This window comes from Colias philodice, chromosome 7, assembly GCF_061535455.1.
Source record: "Colias philodice isolate Cphi_HAF_F1 chromosome 7, ilColPhil1 Martin Lab GWU primary, whole genome shotgun sequence".
Classification (NCBI taxonomy): Eukaryota; Metazoa; Arthropoda; class Insecta; order Lepidoptera; family Pieridae; genus Colias; species Colias philodice.
Genome location: NC_143092.1, coordinates 7357011 through 7380688, shown reverse-complemented (window position 1 = coordinate 7380688; position 23678 = coordinate 7357011). Strand labels below are relative to the sequence as shown.

The 23678-nt window shown below is 30.2% G+C and overlaps 1 protein-coding gene across 1 annotated transcript; it reads left to right on the top strand.

Annotated features, from left to right (window-relative positions):
- The first annotated feature begins 11400 nt into the window (after positions 1-11400).
- Positions 11401-19969, top strand: LOC149487177 (uncharacterized). Its single transcript, XM_089697452.1, has 3 exons — positions 11401-11507; positions 11653-11703; positions 17318-19969. Exons 2-3 carry the CDS (start codon positions 11686-11688, stop codon positions 19499-19501), a joined length of 2202 nt encoding a protein of 733 aa, XP_089553578.1. The 5' UTR covers positions 11401-11507; positions 11653-11685; the 3' UTR covers positions 19502-19969.
- Positions 19970-23678: the final 3709 nt, after the last annotated feature.

Below are 23678 nucleotides of genomic sequence, written 5' to 3'. Positions count from 1 at the left end.
ATATTCAGTTCCCCATTATAGACGTTTAGAATTACCTAAAGAAAGTCAAAGAAAAAAATATATTTGACCATAAATTATTCAAAAGTTTTGGTTTGGTTGAAGAATATCGCACTCGTAGTAATTTATTGAAATACGAGCTTTTACACGAGGCGTCGCTGGCGTGATATCCGAGTTGAAGTAACATAATATGTGCTAATCCAGACTATAATCTATCTCTGTACCAAATTTCATACAGATTTGACCAACTGATTTTGCGCGAAAGCGTAACAAACATACATTCGCACATTCTTAAACCTTCGTGTTTGTATTATTAGTAAGATATTGGTGCGAATGCAATGGTTTTCAACATTTCAGTTTTGTTGAACTTATAAAATTTCTAATTGTTAATTATGTACCAATTCTCTGTTCTGATTGTTATTAATCTACCAATTCAAATATTCTATTCAACTAAATAAAAAGCCCAACCAAATTAAATAAGAAGTAGATTATTTTATCGTATATTTTTCTACATGTGCTATGCGATTACATGAAAAAAATGTAATGTTAATATTTATACTCTACATAACTTTCTACTCTACTATGACATTTTATTTACATATAAGCAGTTAATGGAAAAAATATGGCTCAATACAAAACAAACACAGAGATTAAGATATATAGACCGGGAGATACTGACACAAAATTTCGAGTCATTTGTAACAAGGATGGCGGTTCTACAGGGGTCTTAGTACGCAATGACAAAAAGAAAAACGATGGTGTGAACGCTGGTACCGGTGGGTTAGTCGCGTGGGCGTTAGTCGAACTCGTCGGAAAAATAGCGAAAGTCAAACGATTTGTAACACAAAAATTTTAGAATTTACCGATAGCCCATAAAAAAGAAGTAGGCGGTAGTGTCATGCCATACTTTTCCGGTATGACTTACAGCCCGCCATACCGACGCGAATGTGTTGATTTAAAAAAAACAATTATTCAACCATTTGTACCAAGCTAACTTTTGCACAGGTAACCATCGTCGTGCAGCCATTTACGAAAATCGCCATGCCATACTTTTCGGACGATTCCAAATGGTCGCCATACCGCCGAAAATCTGCAAATTTTTTTTTATTTCGCCTATCTTTTTGTACCAGTATTGCATTTGGCTTTTTGGAGAGTATTTGATAAAATGTGACCATTATTATATTTGCCATACTTCTAGTAGGGGGAAAAAGTGCTGTCATACTTGAAAAATAAATTTATTATTAATTTATATAAGTGAAGATTTCCAACACCTAGATCTTTGAAATTTTGTATTTATATTCGTTGATCCTCAAACTTACAGGAAAAATAAGTGCCATACTGTTACAAATCGTTTGACTTTCGCTATTTTCCGACGAGTTCGACTAACGCCCACGCGACTAAGCCGCCGGTACCAGCGTTCACACCATCATTTTTCTTTTTTTCATTGCGTACTAAGAACCCTGTAGAACCGCCATCCTGTTACAAATGACTCGAAATTTTGTGTCAGTATCTCCCGGTCTAATAAGCTCATGACAGTTAGGTAATCTTTTTAATAAAAATGCTTTTGTCTTTTTAAACAATAAAAAGAGTGAAATTAGCTTTGCTTTAAAGGTTAATATTAACCACTGGTTTATATTCATTATTTAATTGGAAAAATATTTTTTCGGCAAATAAATACCTACTTTTATTTTTTTTATTTATTTTACACTTTTATTATACATTTGATAAAAAGGAAAATAAAATGACATTAATAATTAATTAATAATTATTAATTAATTATTGTATAATTGTAAAATAAACACTAAGCAATACTAAATAACAATTACTTTTTTAAAATGAAACAGAAAATAATATAATTGTTGGACATAGAGCAATTATTTTAAAGAAAATAATTATAATTCATGTAATTTTTTATTTTAATACTCGAACCTGAACTTAATTTATTTATTCAATTAGACTATAGAGTCTATAGAGCTTATGAATCATTAGAATACCCAATGAAACTATTTACCACCAGCTAGAAAAGCAGTTGTTACAAAGAAGAGCCACCATGTAGTTTTTTTTTACAATAATTACACAAATTTTATACATTTTCAATGTTTAAATAATAATGATGCTAGAGAGCTGGCCTGTGGTTTTCCGTGACTAGTACATTCCATGGATGACCATTCTCCATACATAAATTAATACTATTATAGTAAGCTTTCTGAAAAAAGCATTATTAAATTTTTTAATACTATGAGAAATTTTACAGTAAAAGCGTTTACTACGAATTTAGATTTCAATTCATGAAATCATAAAAAATATTATTTTATATAATTTTACGCCTTTGTGTATGTCTTGTATAGGTATAAATAGCATGATTGCTATCTTGAAATTGTAGGCGTACTAAATACGATTCTTAATGTAACAGATTTTCAAAATTATTTTTAGGATAAATATCGCAATAACAGATATCATGTATGAGTGTAGTTGGATTTTTTGCATACAATACTAACTATAATAAAAAAAAAGACGGGGTGCACTCCGGGAGTGCCGGCAGAAGTGAAAACTTGATTATTAACGTTCAGCATATTTGATATTTTGGAATGGTATCCGTCTTACGCATGGAATATAAGGGCTAAAAAAAAAGTCCGTCTTACGCTTTTTCGATCAGGCCAGTCCTGACGCGAGTTTAAGATTTTATACCCAACGCCGCTAAAGAAGTTTTCACTTCAATAAGAGACGTACAAATTGAGAATGTAGGTGCAGCGCCATCTATTATATTTCTTCTGCACAAGTTTTGCACATCACAAGTCTACCAAGTATAATATAATTACCAAGTCCGTAAGTTTTTACTTTCAATTTTCTTCGATCAGCCATTCATTTCTCGTCAGGTGAAGCAGAGAATTGCTAACAGATGTCACTGTCTACAAAATTCTTCAACCTCATATTTTTGGTTAACATTGTTTGCGCAACAGTTGATCAACTATGTTGCTGCACCTCCTCGAGCGAGAACATTTCAACAACTTTGCAATAACTATCAGCAAAATATTAACAGAAATTCCTCAACACGTGGATTTAGTTTTCAATTAAATAAATGATTGAAGAAGAAGGCTTTAGATGTCTTAATTTTTTTACAATTTCATATCATCAGGTTTGTTCATTAATTATGTATTTTTTGTAAAATACTCGTAGGTAAAAATTTAAACAAAAAGATATTTAAATACAAAAATACGTTACTAAGGAAAAGCATTTTCAAACAAGAATAAAAACACAAACAGTGTTGGCTCTTCGTTTACCAGACACATTTTCATGTTTATTCCTGTTGCAATAGTAAATTGACATAGTTTTTTCACAAAAAAATATCATCTTATTTTATAAGGTGATGATATACATGAGGATAGTTGTAAAATATTTACGATGCAAATACGTTTTACAAGTTAGTGATAATAGTAGCAAGTGCTTAAAGTAAATTTGACTATGGTTGGAATGAAATAATTATCTATATATAACACTTGACCTTAAGTTTTGCATCGCGATAGTATATTGATTTTAAAACTATTGCAAATAATGTACGTATAGCGATGACCAGCAAATAGACACCAAAATTTGAATCTTTCTGTTGTAAGAAACCAAACACAAAATTTCATTATCTTGTGACAAATGAAACAAATGTGTGATTTTGACGCGTTGATTGATTACAAAAATAATAATTTCACTTTTCAAAGACAACAAACGTTTATTTTTTTATGTTATATACATATAATAATACATATAGGTATTATGAATGTCTTCAACAGAACATTGAATTGCTACCTACCTATTAGGGATCCTTGAATTATTTAACATTAATTTTGAATGATAAAAATAACAAATTTAATTTCCTATTCAATTTTTAATTCGAAGTTATGTCATATTTTGCAACCATGTTGATCATATTAGATAACTTAAACATGTAATTTTCTCTTTTTCCACTTAATTTACATTTTAAAGTTGCACGACTTCGCACAAACTATTAGTTCCTGTTCGGATATGTCTATAAAAACATTTATAGTAAATTATTTAATTAAATTCTTACTACTTCTTTCTACATTTTAGTAATCGATGAAAGTTTAAATTACTATACAATAGCTAAGACTTGGGATATAATCATCAACAGAATGCTTTATGGTATTTCTTACTACTGTTGTTTTACTGTATTGCGTAAAATATTGTTTTTAATTCCATACACGTGCTATAGAAATCTTTTTATTAACTGACCCAATTACATTCCAACAAAATAGCAGTAATACAATCGACAGTTTGTTAATGACGCCATCATTCATCATCATCAAATAAACGATTGAAATAACTAGAGCACCCGATTACGAATAATTCTCATACAATTACATAACCGCACGGTCAGTTAACGTGACGATTTAGTGAGATCTTAAGAGCACAGCTCATTAATAATGCAAAGAATACATCTCCTCGGTTATTACACCCGAATTCATGCATGCTAAGCGATGGTTCTTTTGTGAGTAAAAGTGAAAACTGAGCGCGCGTCATTGTTCTGAATGAAGTCTGTTGCCTATGTAGATTAGTCTGCTAATGTCAATACCACATAAATGTTGTAAATTGAGCACGGAAAAGGGTTGAAGGATAGATTTGTAGCGATGTAGATACCTTAAGGAGTAAAAAAATTAAACCAAAACATAATTTGTAATGTTATGTATTTAATGCACAAATGGAAATAAAAAAACACAGACTGCACCTACTACATTAATCACTTCTATTTATTGATAAAATTATTTAATACACTAACTATGTTAATAAAAACGTTTATGTAAAATTGCATATATGTACCTTGTAAATGTACAATATTATTGAAACACTTTTGATTATTGGCTAGAATAAATTTTTATAAATATTATTGAGGGAAAACCTTCCGGTTTTGAACATGATGATTATTATGACATACTAAAAAATTTGCAGTTATTCAACACATAACATTGATATTAATTAATTTCACTTTTCTAAGAATGTCACGCTTAAAAATAACTCCTATATAATTTAAATATACATCTTTATAATTGATGCACTCAGAGCCGGGTTTCTGGCACATTGGAATTCGTAATATTCCACGTGTTTGATTTAGTAATATGTTGTGTAACAATTATAGATTTTCATTAATTACTTATGATGATGTGTTGATTGTATAATGTGTTCAATGTAATGAGGCTATTCCAACGAGACCACCACCTAGGCTAATCTATGGTTATTTCATATTTGGTACTGAGTGCTTTGGTTATAGGTATATTATGTGTAAAGAATTAAACGTCAACATGTATTTATTTAATTAACCATTTATGGTAGCCCACCATTTAAAAGTACTATACACAGTACATGTACATAACATGTAAAATCTAAGAGATTATTTTTATTTTTATTTGTTATTAAATTTGTATAAAACATTCAAATCTTTTGAATGTTTTATACTTTTTGATAAAGCATTGATGTAATAATTAATTATTTGATGAAAAAGATTGTAATATTTTTTATAATGTATTTAGATAACTCAAATGTTTTTAATGGCATAAACATATCCATACTAAAAGTAACTCTGTCTGTCTGTTACTCAATCACGCCTAAACTACTGAACCAATTTGCATGAAATTTGGTATGGAGAAATTTTGATACCCGAGAAAGGACATAGGCTACCTTTTATTGCGAAATATGTATCAAGGGCGAAGCCGGGGCGGACCTCTAGTTTATAATAATAACATTTATTTTAAGTACAATATTTTCTTTTACAATTCTTGCACTAGAATCGTCAGTCTAGATTTCCAGTTTGCAAAAAATATATAGCTTTCGTAATGCCATAATATCTTGACAATGGCAATGAAATAAAAGATTACAGTGTTATTAATAAACTTTATTGTATTTCTGCGAAACGAATTAGTAAAATGTTTCTATTCGACATTTGCATGTTCATTGACCTCTTGATTGATGTGTCTGTAAAGGTTTGGCATTGAATAAAACTATATAAAACTAGCTGTACTCCGCGGTTTCACTCGCGTAGCTCCTGTAGATCTTAGCGTGATGAAATATAGCCTATAGCCTTCCTCGATAAATGCATGGGCTATCTAACACCGAAAGAATTTTTCAAATCGGACCAGTAGTTCCTGAGATTAGCGCGTTCAAACAAACAAACAAACAAACTCTTCAGCTTTATAAGTATATAAGTATAAATAATATAAAGTAGTAAATGGCCACAATATTATATATTTATTAAAAAAAAAACAAATAAATAAATCGTTTATTTGCAAGGTAAACATGGTATACATACAAAATGTATTTCACCGTTAGTTTCTATATTAATTGAGGAATTAAACTTTTTGATCAGAATAATCCAATATAATTAGTATAATGCTATGTAAAGCGCTATCTATTTAACATAATATATAACAAGTGATCTGTTCTCAATACATAGGTAATAATATTGCATGATAGTCCATAAATTTCAATATTTTACACATATGTGTTTCTGTACATAATCTGTGCATACAAAATGTTCGGGTTAGTAGGTCGGTAGAAACTGTCAAATATGTTGAGTAGCAAGGTAGCTGCAGTATTGCAATGTTAATGTTAAAAGTGTAAAAAACAGTTAAATTGTATTTGTACAATATATTTAATTAACTGGATAGCATTACGCAAAAAATAACTCAAACAGAAATCGTATTTAATATACATCAATTATAATTAATTAATTAACATTTGATTAAAAATGCGTTTTTTAATTTTGATACACCGAATGATATAAAAACGGTCTATTATGTAAGGAGAAAAATAGTGAAAATACATACAAACAAAATTAACTTATGTTATCAAATCGAACGCTAAATGCGTTGATGTCTTTTATAGGTGAAACCTATGCTGACATTTATATAAAGTAACGATATTATACTGTTAATTCATTAGTAATTTATTAAATTAATAATAATACACTTAAATTTCATATTTTATAAGACGTAATATTACATGTTTCATAATATTATTCATAAGCTTATGTACCTTCTTCCTGGAATAGCTTTTAACTAGTGATATTCTATTAAAACATTAAAATTAGCTATGCATCATTTAATTCTAAATTTATGTTTATGTATATTGATTTGAAACTATTATATTAGTTGTATAAAAGAAAACGTGTGTGTATATTCATTCCAATCTTTACACTATACCTTTAAATAAGTACTCTTTGTAATTTGGTAATTATATAATAACATGATTAAAATACTCATTTTAAACATAAACACCAATACAAATAAACTGTTTGAAAATATGATATGTATTTAAAATTAAACAATACTTTAATAATTATAGTTTGAGAGCTTTTCTTCAAACATAAACCGGTCAAATTTATTGGTTTTGTTTCCGCCTTTGTGTGGGTAAAAGAAATTAATTGTAAATGTTGTTATACAAGTATCACGATTATGGTAAGAAAAAACACTCTTTCCGCCAATAAGAATATTTCCTGTTTCTTCATAATTGCTTTATTAGTTAAGTTGCTAATGTAATTCTACTGAAGCTGTGCTTTATGACTCTAATAATGTTAGATTCACGCAGTCGAGGGTGACGGGCTAGATAGCAGTAAAGTTCCATGTCCCCTAGTGGGGTAAGGGGCAAATGCATTGTATATACATCTGTTTCACTGATCGATTTTCTTTAGGGACAAGTAGGTGATCAGCCTTCAGTGTCCTACCAGACCAAGACATTTATTTCTCATCCCTCGGTCAACGCTCACGCATGAACCACTGTACCAAGGAGGCGGACGAGCTAGGTGCTTTATTAAACTTAACCCAGTTTTAGAAATACTTGCTAGTATTAGTATACAAGTAGCTACTTGACTCTGCACTACACCCGGTTTGATCCGGAATATGAACAAAAAAGAAAATCAGCTCATGATACTTTTTATTTATTATTTTTTAATTGACAAAGTTTACCTGTTTATAAAATGAGTACTTATAGACATAGATATTCAATCGTGGTTAATTAAAATAATTTTTTTTATATCTGTAGTAAATTGTTGTGTTAATTAGATAATATTCTCAGACAGTTTTTAATAGTATGTTTGACAAAGTATACACTATACAATTAATTGATATTTCTTAACTCACGTCTCGTAATGAACCTTGGTTATTATATGAGTGTTACTTAGCACTAGGTGAATAATACCTTTCAAAAAATTTAACATAATTATAAATTCATCGACGTTGTGTAAATAACGAATAATTACGAACTTCGCAAATGATGAAACATTACAAAATTACATAAAACTGAAAAATACCTCTTTTATAATTCAATTATGAAAGTTACTTAGCATATTGCGTCTGAATTATGTACGTGATAGACAGCTCAGTCACGATTCTAGCCATTATAAGTATTGAAAATACATCAAAATATTATATATAAATGTCAACAATTCTTTATATGGAAACGATACGTCTTCTACAATTAATTGAATTTTAATAAATATAACAAATTCGTCGTGTGCGAATATTTTTAAACCATATATATCCAGAATTCCTTCTGTTTTTGTACTTCCTAGTACAAAAACAGAAGGAATTCACTAGGTATAACTTGCCCATTTTAGCATATATTGCACGCTCTGAAAATTATCCCATTGACCACCGAGCGGCCCGATCGGGCCGAGACACAATAGATTTTCTATTGTGTCTGTGATCCGAGGACTGACGGATTATATTACGATTAAGCATAAATGCCTTGTTGATCTAGTTGGTTTGTATGTTCGACACATAGATATAAAATATTAGATAAGCAGAAAAATTTAATAAAAGCTAAAATTTAAGCAATTAGAGGTGTTACTTTACTATGAAAAGAAAATATTGCGTAGGGTTCTTATATCTTTACTTGTTTGAACAGCATGAGAAGAAACATTTATTTTGATTTACAACAGTGTCAAATGTCAGTTATATAAAAATATTATAAATTCTAACATTTGCAACGATTGTAATTTAAAATTATTACAACGATTTGATTATGACAACCGACATAAAACATTAGCGAATATTCAAATTTAGATGACTTGCGTTATGCATATATTTTCTCATACTTAATCAACTAGTTTATATTGTACTATTGAAAAATAATCTTATTAAACCGTGAGAGTTCCATACCTATAGAGCAAGTGTGGGAAATAAGAATGCCATCCGGCAAGCGAGCAGGAAGTATTTTGCAATCAGTGTCAAATGAGATAACCTTAAAATTAATAATCAAATAATATTATGTCAATGGATTCCTTATATACTATACTAGCTGTGCTCCGCTGTTTTACCCGCAGTGCTCCGCTCCTGTTGGTCTTAGCGAGATGATATATAGCCTATATTAGCCTTCCTCGATAAATGGGCTATCTAACACCGAAAGAATTTTTCAAATCGGACAACAACAAACAAACAAACTCTTCAGCTTTATAATATTGTATAGATAAGTATAGATTATGCATCGAAATACAATCATCTTTAAATCGTAATGTCATCTTTAATACTTAGTTGCAATGCATAAGAAGAAATTGTTACTTGCTTATTGCAAGTAAAAAGTGTGCACTTTTACTTCAAGTTTCTGTTTTATTATAACTTAGTGTTGTATATATTATGGAGTTGTCGGCATAATAAAACTAATTAAAGTTTAATAAAATATTTTATATAGTTTGTCTGAAACTTAAATGATGTCCAAATTGAATATATTTTTTTCCCATAAAGTTTCGTCAAATATAATACCTTTAGCTTTGTAAATATGGACCATAACCTCAGTAAAACAATATTAAAACGTTTCATTAAATACGATTTAACCAGCTGTGAAGTATTTCTCAAATATTTATTTGTTAGAAAATATTTTTCTCAATCTAATGGGACAATTATTTAGCTAATATCTATAAATCTCAGATTAGCATATGCAATTTCTTCGAATAAAATTATTGATTATAAAGATAAGCAGACTAGATTTGATCATTTTTATAAGTCAAGCAATACATTAATATAACGTTGACAAATTTATGTCAAATGGTGTAATCTACTGCAAGGTAATGGACTTTAACAAATTATACCACATCACGGGTATCTACTATATTAATGCAAGCGTGATATTATCTCAAATTTTACAATTAATTTAAAAATAAACCAAAATCTCTGATAAATTTAATAATTCACACAAGAGAAAGCTATCACAGTTCACGTAAAGCACGCCCAAATTAATACAAAAACATTAACAGCATTTTAGAAACCACAGTTATTCCGGCCAATTAATTTAAAATAAACGATTATACAACACTAATTCGGATGAAACAGTCTCTAGCATTGTAATAGTACATAATAGTGTAATTTTTGAAAGAAGACGCGGGAGGTTCTCATCTTTGTAGTTGTCTTAATAAGAGAATACGTGATGCAGATCTGTTTATCGAATGAATGTTTTTATCAATACTTTACAATTATATAAAGTTATGGAAATGCCTTGTTAAGCGATTGTTTTTGTTTTGAAATCTATTAAAGATTAATTTAAAATATTTAGATTTATTTATAACACTAAAAGTAGAGACACCTGCTATTTGTTATCATTAGGCGGTATAAAAAAGACAGTTATTCCAAAAAAAAAAACTTTAAATGATTAATTTATTAATATCATAGTCATTGTAATATTATTATCTCTAAAGATTTTTACATTTAGAAATTCTAGAGTAACAGATTACAAAATATCATGTACACTATAGGTACCTCTACATAATATTATGTATCACTTCATTCAATAAATAACAATTACACGGAATGTTCAACTTAATTTAAAATAGTTATACCGCAAAATTTACACATTATAATTATCTCATTACGAATAAACATTATTTTAGCAAATAAGTTTATAAATAGGCGAGATTCTTGCATTGGTTCATCTATGTCTATGCAAATAAATTGAAAGCGCCACAAGTCATGAGATGTTATACGTTCAACTAATAAGGGTGCGACATTTGATATCATTTTTGGTATATATAAAATTCTATCTCGTAACCATACTTAGGTAAAATATTAAAGAATATACTTTATTAATAAATCATTGAAAATATTAGTAAAATGTAAGATTTCGTTACAATCATATTAATGTTAAAAAAGATGAAAATGTACAGAGAAAATGGAAATGAATAGTTTTTATTCAAGTAAAAAAAAATTAATGTGTGTTAGATTATATTTATTTCTTAAACAAAAAGTTAAAAATTTTACAAAATGCATTACCACATAATGCAACTAGTTCTTTCCTTCTTATTTTACCACAAATTGCATTAGCCTTCGCTCAAGGGCTGACTGTCCTGCCAAGTTCGAGTGAAAGTGTGCAATTACTTCTGTCGTACAAATTATAGTTCGCTTTACTATGAGCGTGCTTTCGGATAGCGCATCTTGTGAACTCTTCCGAGGTATAAAAGAACGTAACATAGTGATTCACGAACCCATTGCTTTACGTATTCGACCACTGGAACACGAAATCAGGTACGGTGATCTTGTATGCTAAAATAATGGAATCGATTTTGAGCTTTTTGTATACAGGATACAGCTTATTGTAGCATGCAGATGCATGGTGTGATAGTGTTGTGCGGTGCAGTGTAGTGATTCAAAGTTTGTTTTCTTTTGACAGAAGTGAAGCGGCTTTTATTATCCGGTAGCAACGATGCGGTGGATTACTTTGGTAATGTCTTAATTTTTTTTACAACTTTATACATTATAGAGAGAACAATGGAATTTAAACTTTTTTGTACTTATATGTACTTTTTGTTCTAATAAATATTGAAAGCTTTATAATACGAATAAATGTAGAGTAACTTTAATTTTAGAGTCATCAATGTTATAACTTATAACTAAAGTGAAATTATAAAATCAAGTCGTTTAAATTTATTATTAATTTGTATTTTTATAGAGTGATATTGAATTTGCCTTTCATACAATACAAATAAATATCCAGATTTTACTAAAACTTATTTATACATATTACAAAATAAACTTCCTTTTAATTAATATCATTTGAAGTATTCAAAAAAGAAGTTCTTGTTTGTTTTAAAAATAACGATTAGAATAAATCATTTGTAATTTATCTGACAGCGAGAGCAATTAAAACATAAACATCAATTTACTTAAGTACCTAACTAACGAGTTTATAACTTCGATTATTTATTAAGTAAACTCTTGAATATATGGTTTTGTAATAAATGGACAAAACTTTTAATTGTATATTTACTTACTACTGTTAAATAGTCATACGAATCAATCAATATGAGAAATGATTTTCGGCTTCGAATAACGGTCTAAACGGTACGTGGACAGTCAAAAAGCGGCCAGTTGCATCTCTCACCTACATTTTTGTATGCAATCTAGCTTCACATATAAATTTATTGGAACTACTGTAACATTCTGTGTATTTTTTGTAGACTGTACATTGTTGATGTAGAGCGTAAATTGTATTTTATAGTAATAGCAAAGCATATAAATGTGGGTAGGTTTTAATCATTCTTCCATTCTTTAAAGATTGTCAAAGGTTTTTAGTTGAATTTTTCATATGATTTCATATCGAACTTTATTGAAAAACTCGCGGTCCGCTGGGGATTCACACGTGGTACATGTTTAGGTTTTCTCGAGATTAAGCGATTAAATTTTATTATATAGAGATGTAATTTATTAAACTAAAAGATATCAAAAATATTATGCATAATGATCAGAGTTCATTTCATCATATTTCATATAGGTACCTAATACAAAAAAAAAAAAATACCTACGTACCCGGGTTATCCCGGAATAAAACCATAAAAGTAGCTTTCTGTAGATGACAGAATTTTCACAATCGGTTAAGTAGGTTTTCAGTGCATTTATTACTATACATAAGTATTTATATTATAAGTTAAATATAATCTCCTAGTACCTAATATTAGCGTAAATGCAAAAAATGTCTATTAAGTAAACCTTATACATACATATTATGTATTGTTTCTTTTGCTATTGAAACATGAGAATGTATTTTGTCATGATCTCAAAACTATTTTTGTTTATACAGTACATTAAATTGAATGACTTATTATTTATACAAACAATTTACATTGTAGAATAAAACTTATAGAGACTTAGAGAAAATAGTAATTATATTGAACTTTAATATTTGCAATTCAATTCGATTTGACATTTTATCTGTTTTGGTTCCAACGCAATCTTGTTTCACACTGACCCAGATAAAAGTTTCTAAGTACACGCAACATGAAAATAGTTATATTGCTAATTCTAAAGAAAATCCATAATTGCTACTTAAAATCAAATAGAGATTTTACTAGTGGACGATTCTCAATATATCCATCTCCATTAGATATTATTAGTCGATAATACAATGATTAAACTCATTTTACAATTAGTGCGTCAATCAATCAGTATAATATCATATTATTTTTGTTCATGTAAACTTAATGACCCATGTATACAAGAAATTGTTACAAAATGTATACGCATTGCCCAGAAGAAATCACAATAGGCGTCATGTAATCAAATAATGTATAATAATAAATCTCCCGGCCTACATTTTTGGAAGAAAAATAATTATAGTAATTATAAGATTGCGTAACGAACAATGATGGGATATTAGTCTATTTTGAATGGAAGTGTTGATTGAGGTTGCAATCACTTAAACCAGACAATAGACATTTGTTTGGGCGAATTGCTTCATTGAATTCAATATAATATGTTGTACATTATTGTTATAACAATAAGTCATGTTATTTGATATCATTACATTTCAATTTGGCTCTCTTTTAACACAGGCTTTGCCTAGCAAGAGAGTCAGAGCCTCATTTCTAATATTGTAAAATCAAAAGGTGCAATAAAGATTTTTTTTTATTTCTACTAAATGTGAGTGTTGCAAGTTTATAAATAGAATCGACGATGCTGCTAGAATTCTAATGATCGATAATATTTTACGAACTTTTTTTTTAAATCTTAGATTTGTACTTTTACTCGTTTCCAAATCGATCGTAAATTCACAATGCATATATATTTTACAAGTGATTGAATAGTAGAGTTGTATTAAAGTTGTTTTTTTTACTTTCTTAATTTTTTGTTGTTTTATAGGATGGAAGTATTGGATAGAAAGTACGTGATCCTTTGAATAAGTACCTCAAAATAAAGAATTTTATAAATTCGACGTTTGAAATAAGTTTTTACTGAGAAAAACGGCACGTCTGTTTGAAACCAAATATTTGTTGATTTTATTCATTTCATAGTTATACAAACATTATTTGCAAAATTACAGCATTTTGATAACAAAATAATTTTCTTTGTATTACTGGATTTAGGCCTTAAAAGTGTGAACTATCATGATTCATGAATTCCGTTCGATAAACTCGTACCGTCTCTTCCTATCTGAAAAACACGCATTAACCGCTGTCATCGCACCGATGACCACTTGATCGTGGATAATGATAATGTTCTATGACATATCACTAGGATTACGGCAGGAAATATATTATTCAGTTGCAATCCCGTTGGATACTTTCTCTTTTATGTCGATTTATCGCGAAACTCACTTTCATCTCGCTGTTCCAACACGTAATGTGCATCATTTGTGCATGTTTGGACGAATATCTACGTTTATTTGAGATAATATCTAAATGCAGAGACTGTTCATTAAGAAAATGTTTTGTTTATTAGAATGATGAGTTGCTAATTAACAGTAAGCTGAGTAGAGTAGTGCGCTGTAGGAAAAATGGAACTTGAGTCTAAAGCGCGTCACACACGGTGAAGATACTATAATATTTTATCTTAAGACTAAATTTCGCGTCATTTGTAACAGGATGGCGGTTCTACAGGAGTCTTAGTACGCAATGACAAAAAGAAAAATGATGGTCCGAATGCTGATACCGGATGCGTTAAGATACTGTAATATAAAATATAACAGTATCTTAAGATAAAATATTATAGTATCTTCACCGTGTGTGACGCGCTTTAGCTAGCTACTAGTTATTATTCTGTGGTCTTAGCCAAGAAGTAACGTAGTAATTTTTGTTTTATCGCTTTGAAGACATGGTATGCTATTAGTATTTTATAAGTTATAACTATTAAATGAAATTGAATTTGCCACAGACAATTCACATTTTAATTGTTTTGCAGAGAAATTTTATAATAACGATTAATAACAAATTGCAACGACATTGCACACTTTTACTTAAGTAACGCTCACTTAAATAATTTCTTAAGTATTTTGTACAGTAACTATAAGATTTTTCCTGTTTAATTTGAACCCTGCCATATTACCATGCAACGTATAATGAAACTTTTTTAATTAGCTTTAACAAGTCGTATAAAAAACGGAAAAATGTATTATATAAATAGATATTATCCAATACGCAAAACGTATTATATCATGCGCTCTATGAATTAATTTGAATTTTAATTATGTGAGTGAATTAATAAGGTAGAAAAGCACAGGGCACGCCGGGTCGGTTGTATTCATAACTTGAGAAAATGATTACATAAACACATTTATAAATGAGGTTGTATGAGTGGGCATAGTTTTTTTGTATCGAAGCTATGTGATAACAGATTGATCGTATAAATTAGGCATATTTTATTTTATAAATCTTTATAACATTCCCGTAAAACTTGAATTGAAACGAACGATAATGTAATATTATTTTACGCATAGGATAAAAATTTATTTGTAATAAGCATCTACTAGGTATGTGCTTGAGTAGGTACGTTGTATAGTTTACATCACATATTGCAGTTAATGTGGTTCAAAAAAACAAACAGATAAAGGTAAAAAGGTCTCAAATGCTAAATAATTTTCATAAAGTAAATATTAGTTTACTCTGCCGAAAAACTAGTGATAAGTATTTACATTAAGTTATTTCCGATTTCTCAACCGATGGTCGTATTTGGGTTAGATAAAAAATTAAATGTTCTTTCTTCAAGATTTTTTATGAGGTAAATAAAAAAAAAAAAACAAGTAAAACCCGCTTAAGCTCATGAAATTAATGTATTGTCTTTGATCCTTGATTAGTGTGCAAAGTTTGAATTATAACTGTCCATTTAAAGGGGGTCAAAATCGAGAAGTCGATTACATACAAACATAGGTATAGGTGAAGCTAATAGCCTGTTAAAAACCATAGGTTTTTCATTATTAATTGTGTCAAATTAAGATGAAATTAATTATGTTAATCATATATGAAATAGGCCATAAATAGCTATCGTCTTTTTGTGGTTTTCCTCATTACCTATCTAAAATTGCGTCAGCTTAATTTTACGTAGTGTATAACATTAGACGGTTGAGATGGCATTCTATAAACGTACCGCAGTATGTCGTAAACTCTGTCATATATTTAAATCCGTGTAATGTATTATGAGCTAACTCAACGTTACTTTTATTGCATAAATTGTGAAGCAACTAAAATTTCTCATCTTTAAGCCTACCGTATGACTTATTGCCAAGATTTACATTATATAAACTTATGTGTTTGTACACATTACAACAGAAAGCCTGGAAGCTTTATTTATTTATGGGCAATATCAGATTTAAAGCAATGAAAGGAAAAGTATTTCCATTAAAAGCTATTAATTATACTTAGACACGCAGTACTGGGTACAATAACTATAGTTTAATATTATACACAATAAGCATATTTTTATATTGTGTGTAATCCATACTAATATTATAAATGCGAAAGTAACTCTGTCTGTCTGTCTGTTACTCAATCACGCCTAAACTACTGAACCCATTTTCATGAAATTTGGTATGTAGATATTTTGATACCCGGGAAAGGACATAGCTTACTTTTTATCCCGGGAAAATGATGTAATCCCGGAAATCCCACGGGAACGGGAACTATGCGGGTTTTTCTTTGACTGCGCGGGCGAAGCCGCGGGCGGAAACCTAGTATATGTATAAGATTAACACTTATACAGATATTAATACTCTAGCTGCTCCGCGCGGTTTCACCCCCGTGGCTCCGCTCCTGTTGGTCGTAGAGTGATGATATATAGCCTATAGCCTTCCTCGATAAATAAGCTATCCAACACTGAAAGAATTTTCAAATCGGTCCAGTAGTTCCCGAGATTAGCGCGTTCAAACAAACAAACAAAATCTTCAGCTTTATAATATTAAGTATAGATGATAACTCATAACAAAAACTATCAATAAATAACCTAATTACCTATTAGAAGTCTAGAAGCAAGCAAGTGGGATTTATACTACGAAATATCCACTGTTTTCTGGGGATAAACGAAAAATTATTTTATGCAAATTAATAATAATTATTATTTTTCATTTTCAGATATTATGCTGCACGCTGGTTGCTATAACAATTGCTGATCCGGAACCCAAGAAATACAAGCCAGGTGCAGTGGAAAAAGATAAAAAGACAGATGCACTCAGTGATGACGAAAGAAAATTTTTACGAGAAGTCGAAGAAAAGTTTGGAGTAAAGTCTGAAGTTCCTAGTGCGAAAAAGGGAGAAGTAGAAATTAAAGAAGATGAAGAAATAAAGAAGAGTGGTAATGATACGAAACCTGCAGAACAAAAATTGACTTTCCCCGCTGTAATTGCCATTGAAATAGTCAATGATACTGACTCTAAATATAAAGGAAAAAGAACAATTGATGCCAACCTAGGGTATGGTTATAAGACAAATAATGGATATACTTACAGTTATTTTGGTAAATCAGCGCAAGATAAAGGAAAGTTTATGATTTATCCTTATTCCCAAGAAGATATTCCTGGACATCAAACAATCTATAATTCTGACTACATGCAAGTTGGCAGCAAGTATCAAAAAACGACAACAAATGTAGAAATACAGCCATCGCAAGCTTATGAACTAGTGCCTGTTAAAGATGAGCATTCATCTTATGATTATAAGAAACCTGAGATTGAATTCAAGACTCCTTCTCCACCCGTATCACAAAAATCAAATGATGCACCTTCATCAACTTTGTACACTACATACAACGGCCAAGAATTCTCAGGCTTAAGTGCGCAGTTTCCTACTTTAATGCCGAATTACTTTGTTAACCCCTCGCAATTACTTACCAATCCCCAATATCAAAATGCAGGATTAACACAAGACGTAATAAGTTCACACCAGTCTCAGCTAGGTCAAAGAATAGTACCTGTATTAGTATTAAGAATACCAAGTTCTTCGATAAAGAATCCTTCAGCTGAACTTTATGCAAATCTGCCTAATAACTATCCACTATCATCTTATCTTAATAATGTAAATTTACAGCAGTTAGTTAATCAATATTTCAAAAAATATGGTTATTCATTCGCTCCTCAAATCATGGCTTATCAAAATTCTCCAGTTGCTCAAACTGAGAGCGAGCCACAACATTACGCTAATCCATACGTTAAACCTTCATACACCCAGTCTGATTACTCAGGCGTACAGTATTCTGCTGTTAAACCGGTAATGGCTAGATATCCTTCAACAAATAACCAACCCAAATATTTTGTGCCACAGTCTCAATCTCTCTATCGTCAACCATCGCAACAACGTTATGAGTACCAATATCAATACGTACCACAAATGGCTGGGCCGTCCCATCACTACGTTCAACCTCAATATCAACAGCCGGAACATGTACAGCAGTACCAAACCTTGCACACTACAGTTCAACAGAGTGAAAACGTTCCAGAATCATACAATGTTGAGTACAAGTCACAAGCGGCTAGCCAAGAAGCATTGCCAGCAAGCTATGATGCCGCTAGTGTAGAGCAACAAAGCAATATTCAGTCAGGTCAATCGTATTATTCCTCAGCCGATACAGAAGCGGCTCAGTACGAAGAAGAAAGAGAAAACGTAGGGTATTCCAAAGAGACAGTACAGTCAAACTACGACCTAGCTAAAACAGTTCCAACTTCATATTCATCAAGTTCAACAAGTCAGAAAGATGCTGAAGTATCAGTCTACCCCTCACGTCTTATTCACACTGAGCAATATGAAGAAATCAGTGGGGGTAATCCAAGTCAAGATGTATATTCCTACCAATCGCAAGCCGCCGCAAGTCAGACACCAAAAGGATTTACGCTTTCCGAAAACTACCCAAGCAAAGATCATACAATAGCAACAGTGTTTCCATATCCATATAATGCTCCGCAGAAGCCGACACAAACCGTTCAAACTGTAAGCTATGTAACTCCTATGCCATCTGCAAAATATCAATCTCAATATAGAATCATGGTACCGCAAAGAGTATTTAAATCACCCTCGAGTGAAAAGGTATCTTATGTCAATTCGATGCATTATCTTCAAGCTGGACGTTATACTCAAGATCTAAATCCTGAAGAAGAATATTCAGTTAGTTCACAATACGTACCAGTAGCAAGCAAACCTTCGTATTCTCGTAATTACCACTCTCTTCCGAAAAGAATGTCGAAACCAGACAACAAAATGGAATCATCTGTGAAAGTAGCAGTGAAAAAACAAAGCGAGAGAAGTGAAAAGAAGAAGTCGTCGTAAATTTAAAATTGTGGCAAAAATGAACTGTAAATATAGATGGTAATTAAATGTAGTCAGAGTAATGTCATATTTATACTTAAGAGTGAATTATTGTTAACGATAGTATAAGATAACAAAAAATGTTAAACTTACTTTTGGAAATAATCAGTTTGTAGTTAGTCAGAACTGACTCTATATAATTTAATTATTAGAAACTTTATAGATATCATTGTATTCGTAGTATATAGTGTACAGTGTACACATTCGACAAAGGTTTCTAAAGAAAGGCTTCACACTAAACATTTAAAAAAGTAAGGAAACTTTGAAAGAGTATTATTCAAATTTTATTGAAAATAATTAATTTATTTTACGTCAGTATAAATGACAACATCTGACTGTTAAAATGTGCAATATTTTAAAAATTACTTATAGATTAAATGAGACGTTAAATTGTTATTTTTAATAAAACGATATTTAAAATGTTTATAACTTTTTATTTTCCTATAACAAGGAGATTAACCTAATAGAAAAGTTCAATTATAATTGCTTAATATGCAAATATAATTGTTCAATTATAATGTTCTTAAATGTCGATATTTAATTACCTAATGCATTGAAGCATTAAAATGTGAAACAGAAACTTTGATACAAATATATTGGATCAAACTGGCGTTCTAAAGTGAATGGCTCATACAAATGAGTTTGACATTTTGAAAAGTAGGACTGTATTCGTTAATTTACATTTTACCTATATAAAGTCTGGCTTACCTTCATACATAACTAATACAGATTGCTATTAATTCATATTTTCTGTTCTTTTAGAGTAAATATTCTGATGTCAAACAAATACCATATAATTTACCAGCTAATCAACTTAGTATTATACAGTAATCTAATATACAAGTATCATCTCTACTTGATGCTTCATATTTTCAATATTGTCCATTTAGGATTATAACAATGGTTTTGGACTCCCACTCTATATGAAGACCTCGAATCAAACTGATAATAATTAAATTAATTCATTATTAAATTAATATATAAACGTAGAGAAATGAAAAATCTGTCTTTTTGATCCCATATTATTCTTCAATCAACGCACATAATAATATAATTTCTCAAAGATTATTATAACCTATTAAAGGGACGGGGAAACAATTTGTACTATAATAATACTATTTTAAGAGCAGGCTATCTGTATTTAATTTTGTAAGACTTTGGTATGACATACACTATACAGGAACTGTTTTCTACTTATTAGCGGTAAGAAAATCTTGTCAGAATATCGGATGATAGGTACTTTTAAACCCAAACCAATGACGGGAGCTCATCAAAAGGAATATTCCTTTTAACAATTGTAGATGAATTTGAGATTGTAACTAATTAGAACATTTCATAAAAAATAAGAATGTTTAATGGACTATTCATTTTCCTACCATAAAATAATTCTAAAAAAAACTTAAAATTTTTAAATCTAGTAATAATGGTAAGAGCAGTGGTGGCTCAGTGGTGAGACCTCGGACTTCGAATCGATAAGTCCGGGGTTCGAGACCGGGCGAGCGCGCAGGAAATAAATTGATTTTTCAATTTATCTGCGTATGTTGTAACATCACCACTGCTCGAACGGTGAAGGAAAACATCGTGAGGAAACCGACATGTCGAAGAATCAAAAGTTCGACGACGCACTTGGCCAGCGTGGTGGATTATGGCCTGTACCCTCATAGGAGGCCCGTGTCCCAGCAGTGGGAACATATATGGGCTGATGATGAATAATGGTAAAGAGATCATAGAAAATATCTATGTATCTAAATGAGAGCGTATTTGATAGACTTTGGCCTTCTTCTAAAGATCCTCTTAACCTCTGACCTCCATATATGAGACGGTCCAAACGTTTGTAAAGATACCATATTTGTCAAACTATGACAAGAAGTTAAGAAATTTTGATGCAAAAGATAAACAAATATTCTTTTCTATTGGCCTTAAAAATAAGCATTTAATAAACATCTCTAATAATTAATAATTTTGTGTTTAGATAGAGTCACAGATATTATAATGCAGATTAATATCTTTTTTTAAGACACGTCAGCAAAGCTGTTTATCTTATATATAAAATTCTCGTGTCACAATGTTAGTCTGCATACTCCTCCGAAACGGGTGGACCGATTCTCATGAAATTTTCTGTGCATATCGGGTAAGTCTGAGAATCGGCCAACATCTATTTTTCATATGTACCACGGGCGAAGCCGGGGCGGGCCGCTAGTTTCTATGTATTATTTCGTAGTTACAATACATTTTTACCTACTACAGGTACTGTCCCTATGTTCTTGGTTTTTTCCGTTTCTGTACATTTATTATTTATTCACATAAATTCATCAGATACTTGACACAAAAAATATCACAAGTTACTTTTAAAAAAGATAAGCTTAAACAAAAATATGTGTTGGTTGATGTGTAATAATTTAATTTTTATATAAAAAAAATAATACAATTATAAATTATATTTATTGATACATTCAAACGCTATCGAATATTAAATTTGGTCAAAATATTAACCTTCTATTTTTAAGTTAGCAATCATGAAGTTATAAAAAATATCTGTTAAAATTTGAAAAGGCTTGGAAACCTAAAGGTTTACCTCTATATGCAGCCTCTATAGCTATAAATATATACATCAAAATAAGTTGTTTTTGTACAAATAAAATTGTCCTTCTATCATAGTAACTACTGATATCAATTTTAATACAAAGAGATAAACAAAACTTAACATGTAGTAGTAAAAAATAAATATTTGATAAACCACTCAGATTCCTGCCCTATTACCTACCTAAATATATCTATTTATAGTTATACATTTCGGCTTCCTGAATCGAGTGTCACTAATGATAAGTTAGTCGCGCCCTTTCCTGATTCCGCAGAGCAATGCGGACCGGACGACCAGGAAGGAAATACGCGGGGAAAGTAAAACCTTACTTCTTTTGGATGTTGTCTAAAGCTTAGCCTAGGAAAGTATTGTTGCGTAAGTGTGGCATAAAGTTTTATAGACCAGTAGTAGTTAATCACGCTGTTTACATTTGTCCTTCCGGATTAATTGTATGATTTTTATGATAATAGTGAGAGAAATACAATTAGGGTTAAGAGAAATACATAAACTACATAATATAACGAATTCACCATGCACAAATAAAAAATAAAAAAAACAGTGATTCTTAAGATTTTTAATGATTTTCACATGTATAGTTAAAAAAAACAGTATTAAATAACATTCATTCACTTAAAAATACAAGTGTAATGTTTTGTTATTAAATGTGTTTATTAATATTATCCAACAGCAGAAATACGTAAGATTAAAAAGCGTATCGTTTATTTTCATGACACAATAATAAATCTGTTTAATTAATGTTTGTAACAATCTTACTGGTTTTCACACAATTCGCGTGCGTAAAACGAATAACAAATTATATACATATTATCTGTTCATGATCGAGATTACAGTGACAGAAGTTATCTTTGTGAACAGAGAGACTGTGTGTTTAAAACAATAAAGAATTGTATGAATAATTACACGTATTTTGTATAAATAAAAGAAATATCTACAGAATACTCTTTGTGCAGTAATATTTCAAATATAGTGTTGGATAAAGTAAAAAGCTAGATTGTGAATACTAAGAATTTAAACTGTATATTTTGCATGGGCTTTTTATTTTACTAGCATATATTTGAATATTCTCTATATAAAAAAACGTACTTTGTACTTTGCTTTACTCACGTACTTTGCTAAGGGCTTCATTCTTCATTATAAATGAAAGCAAACTATACATTTATTAGGGCAGATCTAGCTTTATTATTTTCTGCGAATATGAAAAGCAATTTGTCTCTGTTTATTATTTATGATTCTAAAACGCCTTAGAATTATCGACAGCTTAAAACTCATAAACAAGACAAAACTGCGCTTATAGCTGTAGGCGTTATTTTGTAAACCGCACTTTAACGCCGAACTAAATTACTGAGGAAATAGCTTAGTGAAGAAATATTACGCTTATTATGTTCAATTGCGAAGCGAGAAAAATGATTATAGTTTTTATAATACCCATTTTAAGTTAATTGATACATTAGGTACCTACCTAATTTTTAGCAGTTTTAACCATTAATTAAGATTCGAATTCATAAAAATAATAAAATCAACTAGACTCGAAAACGA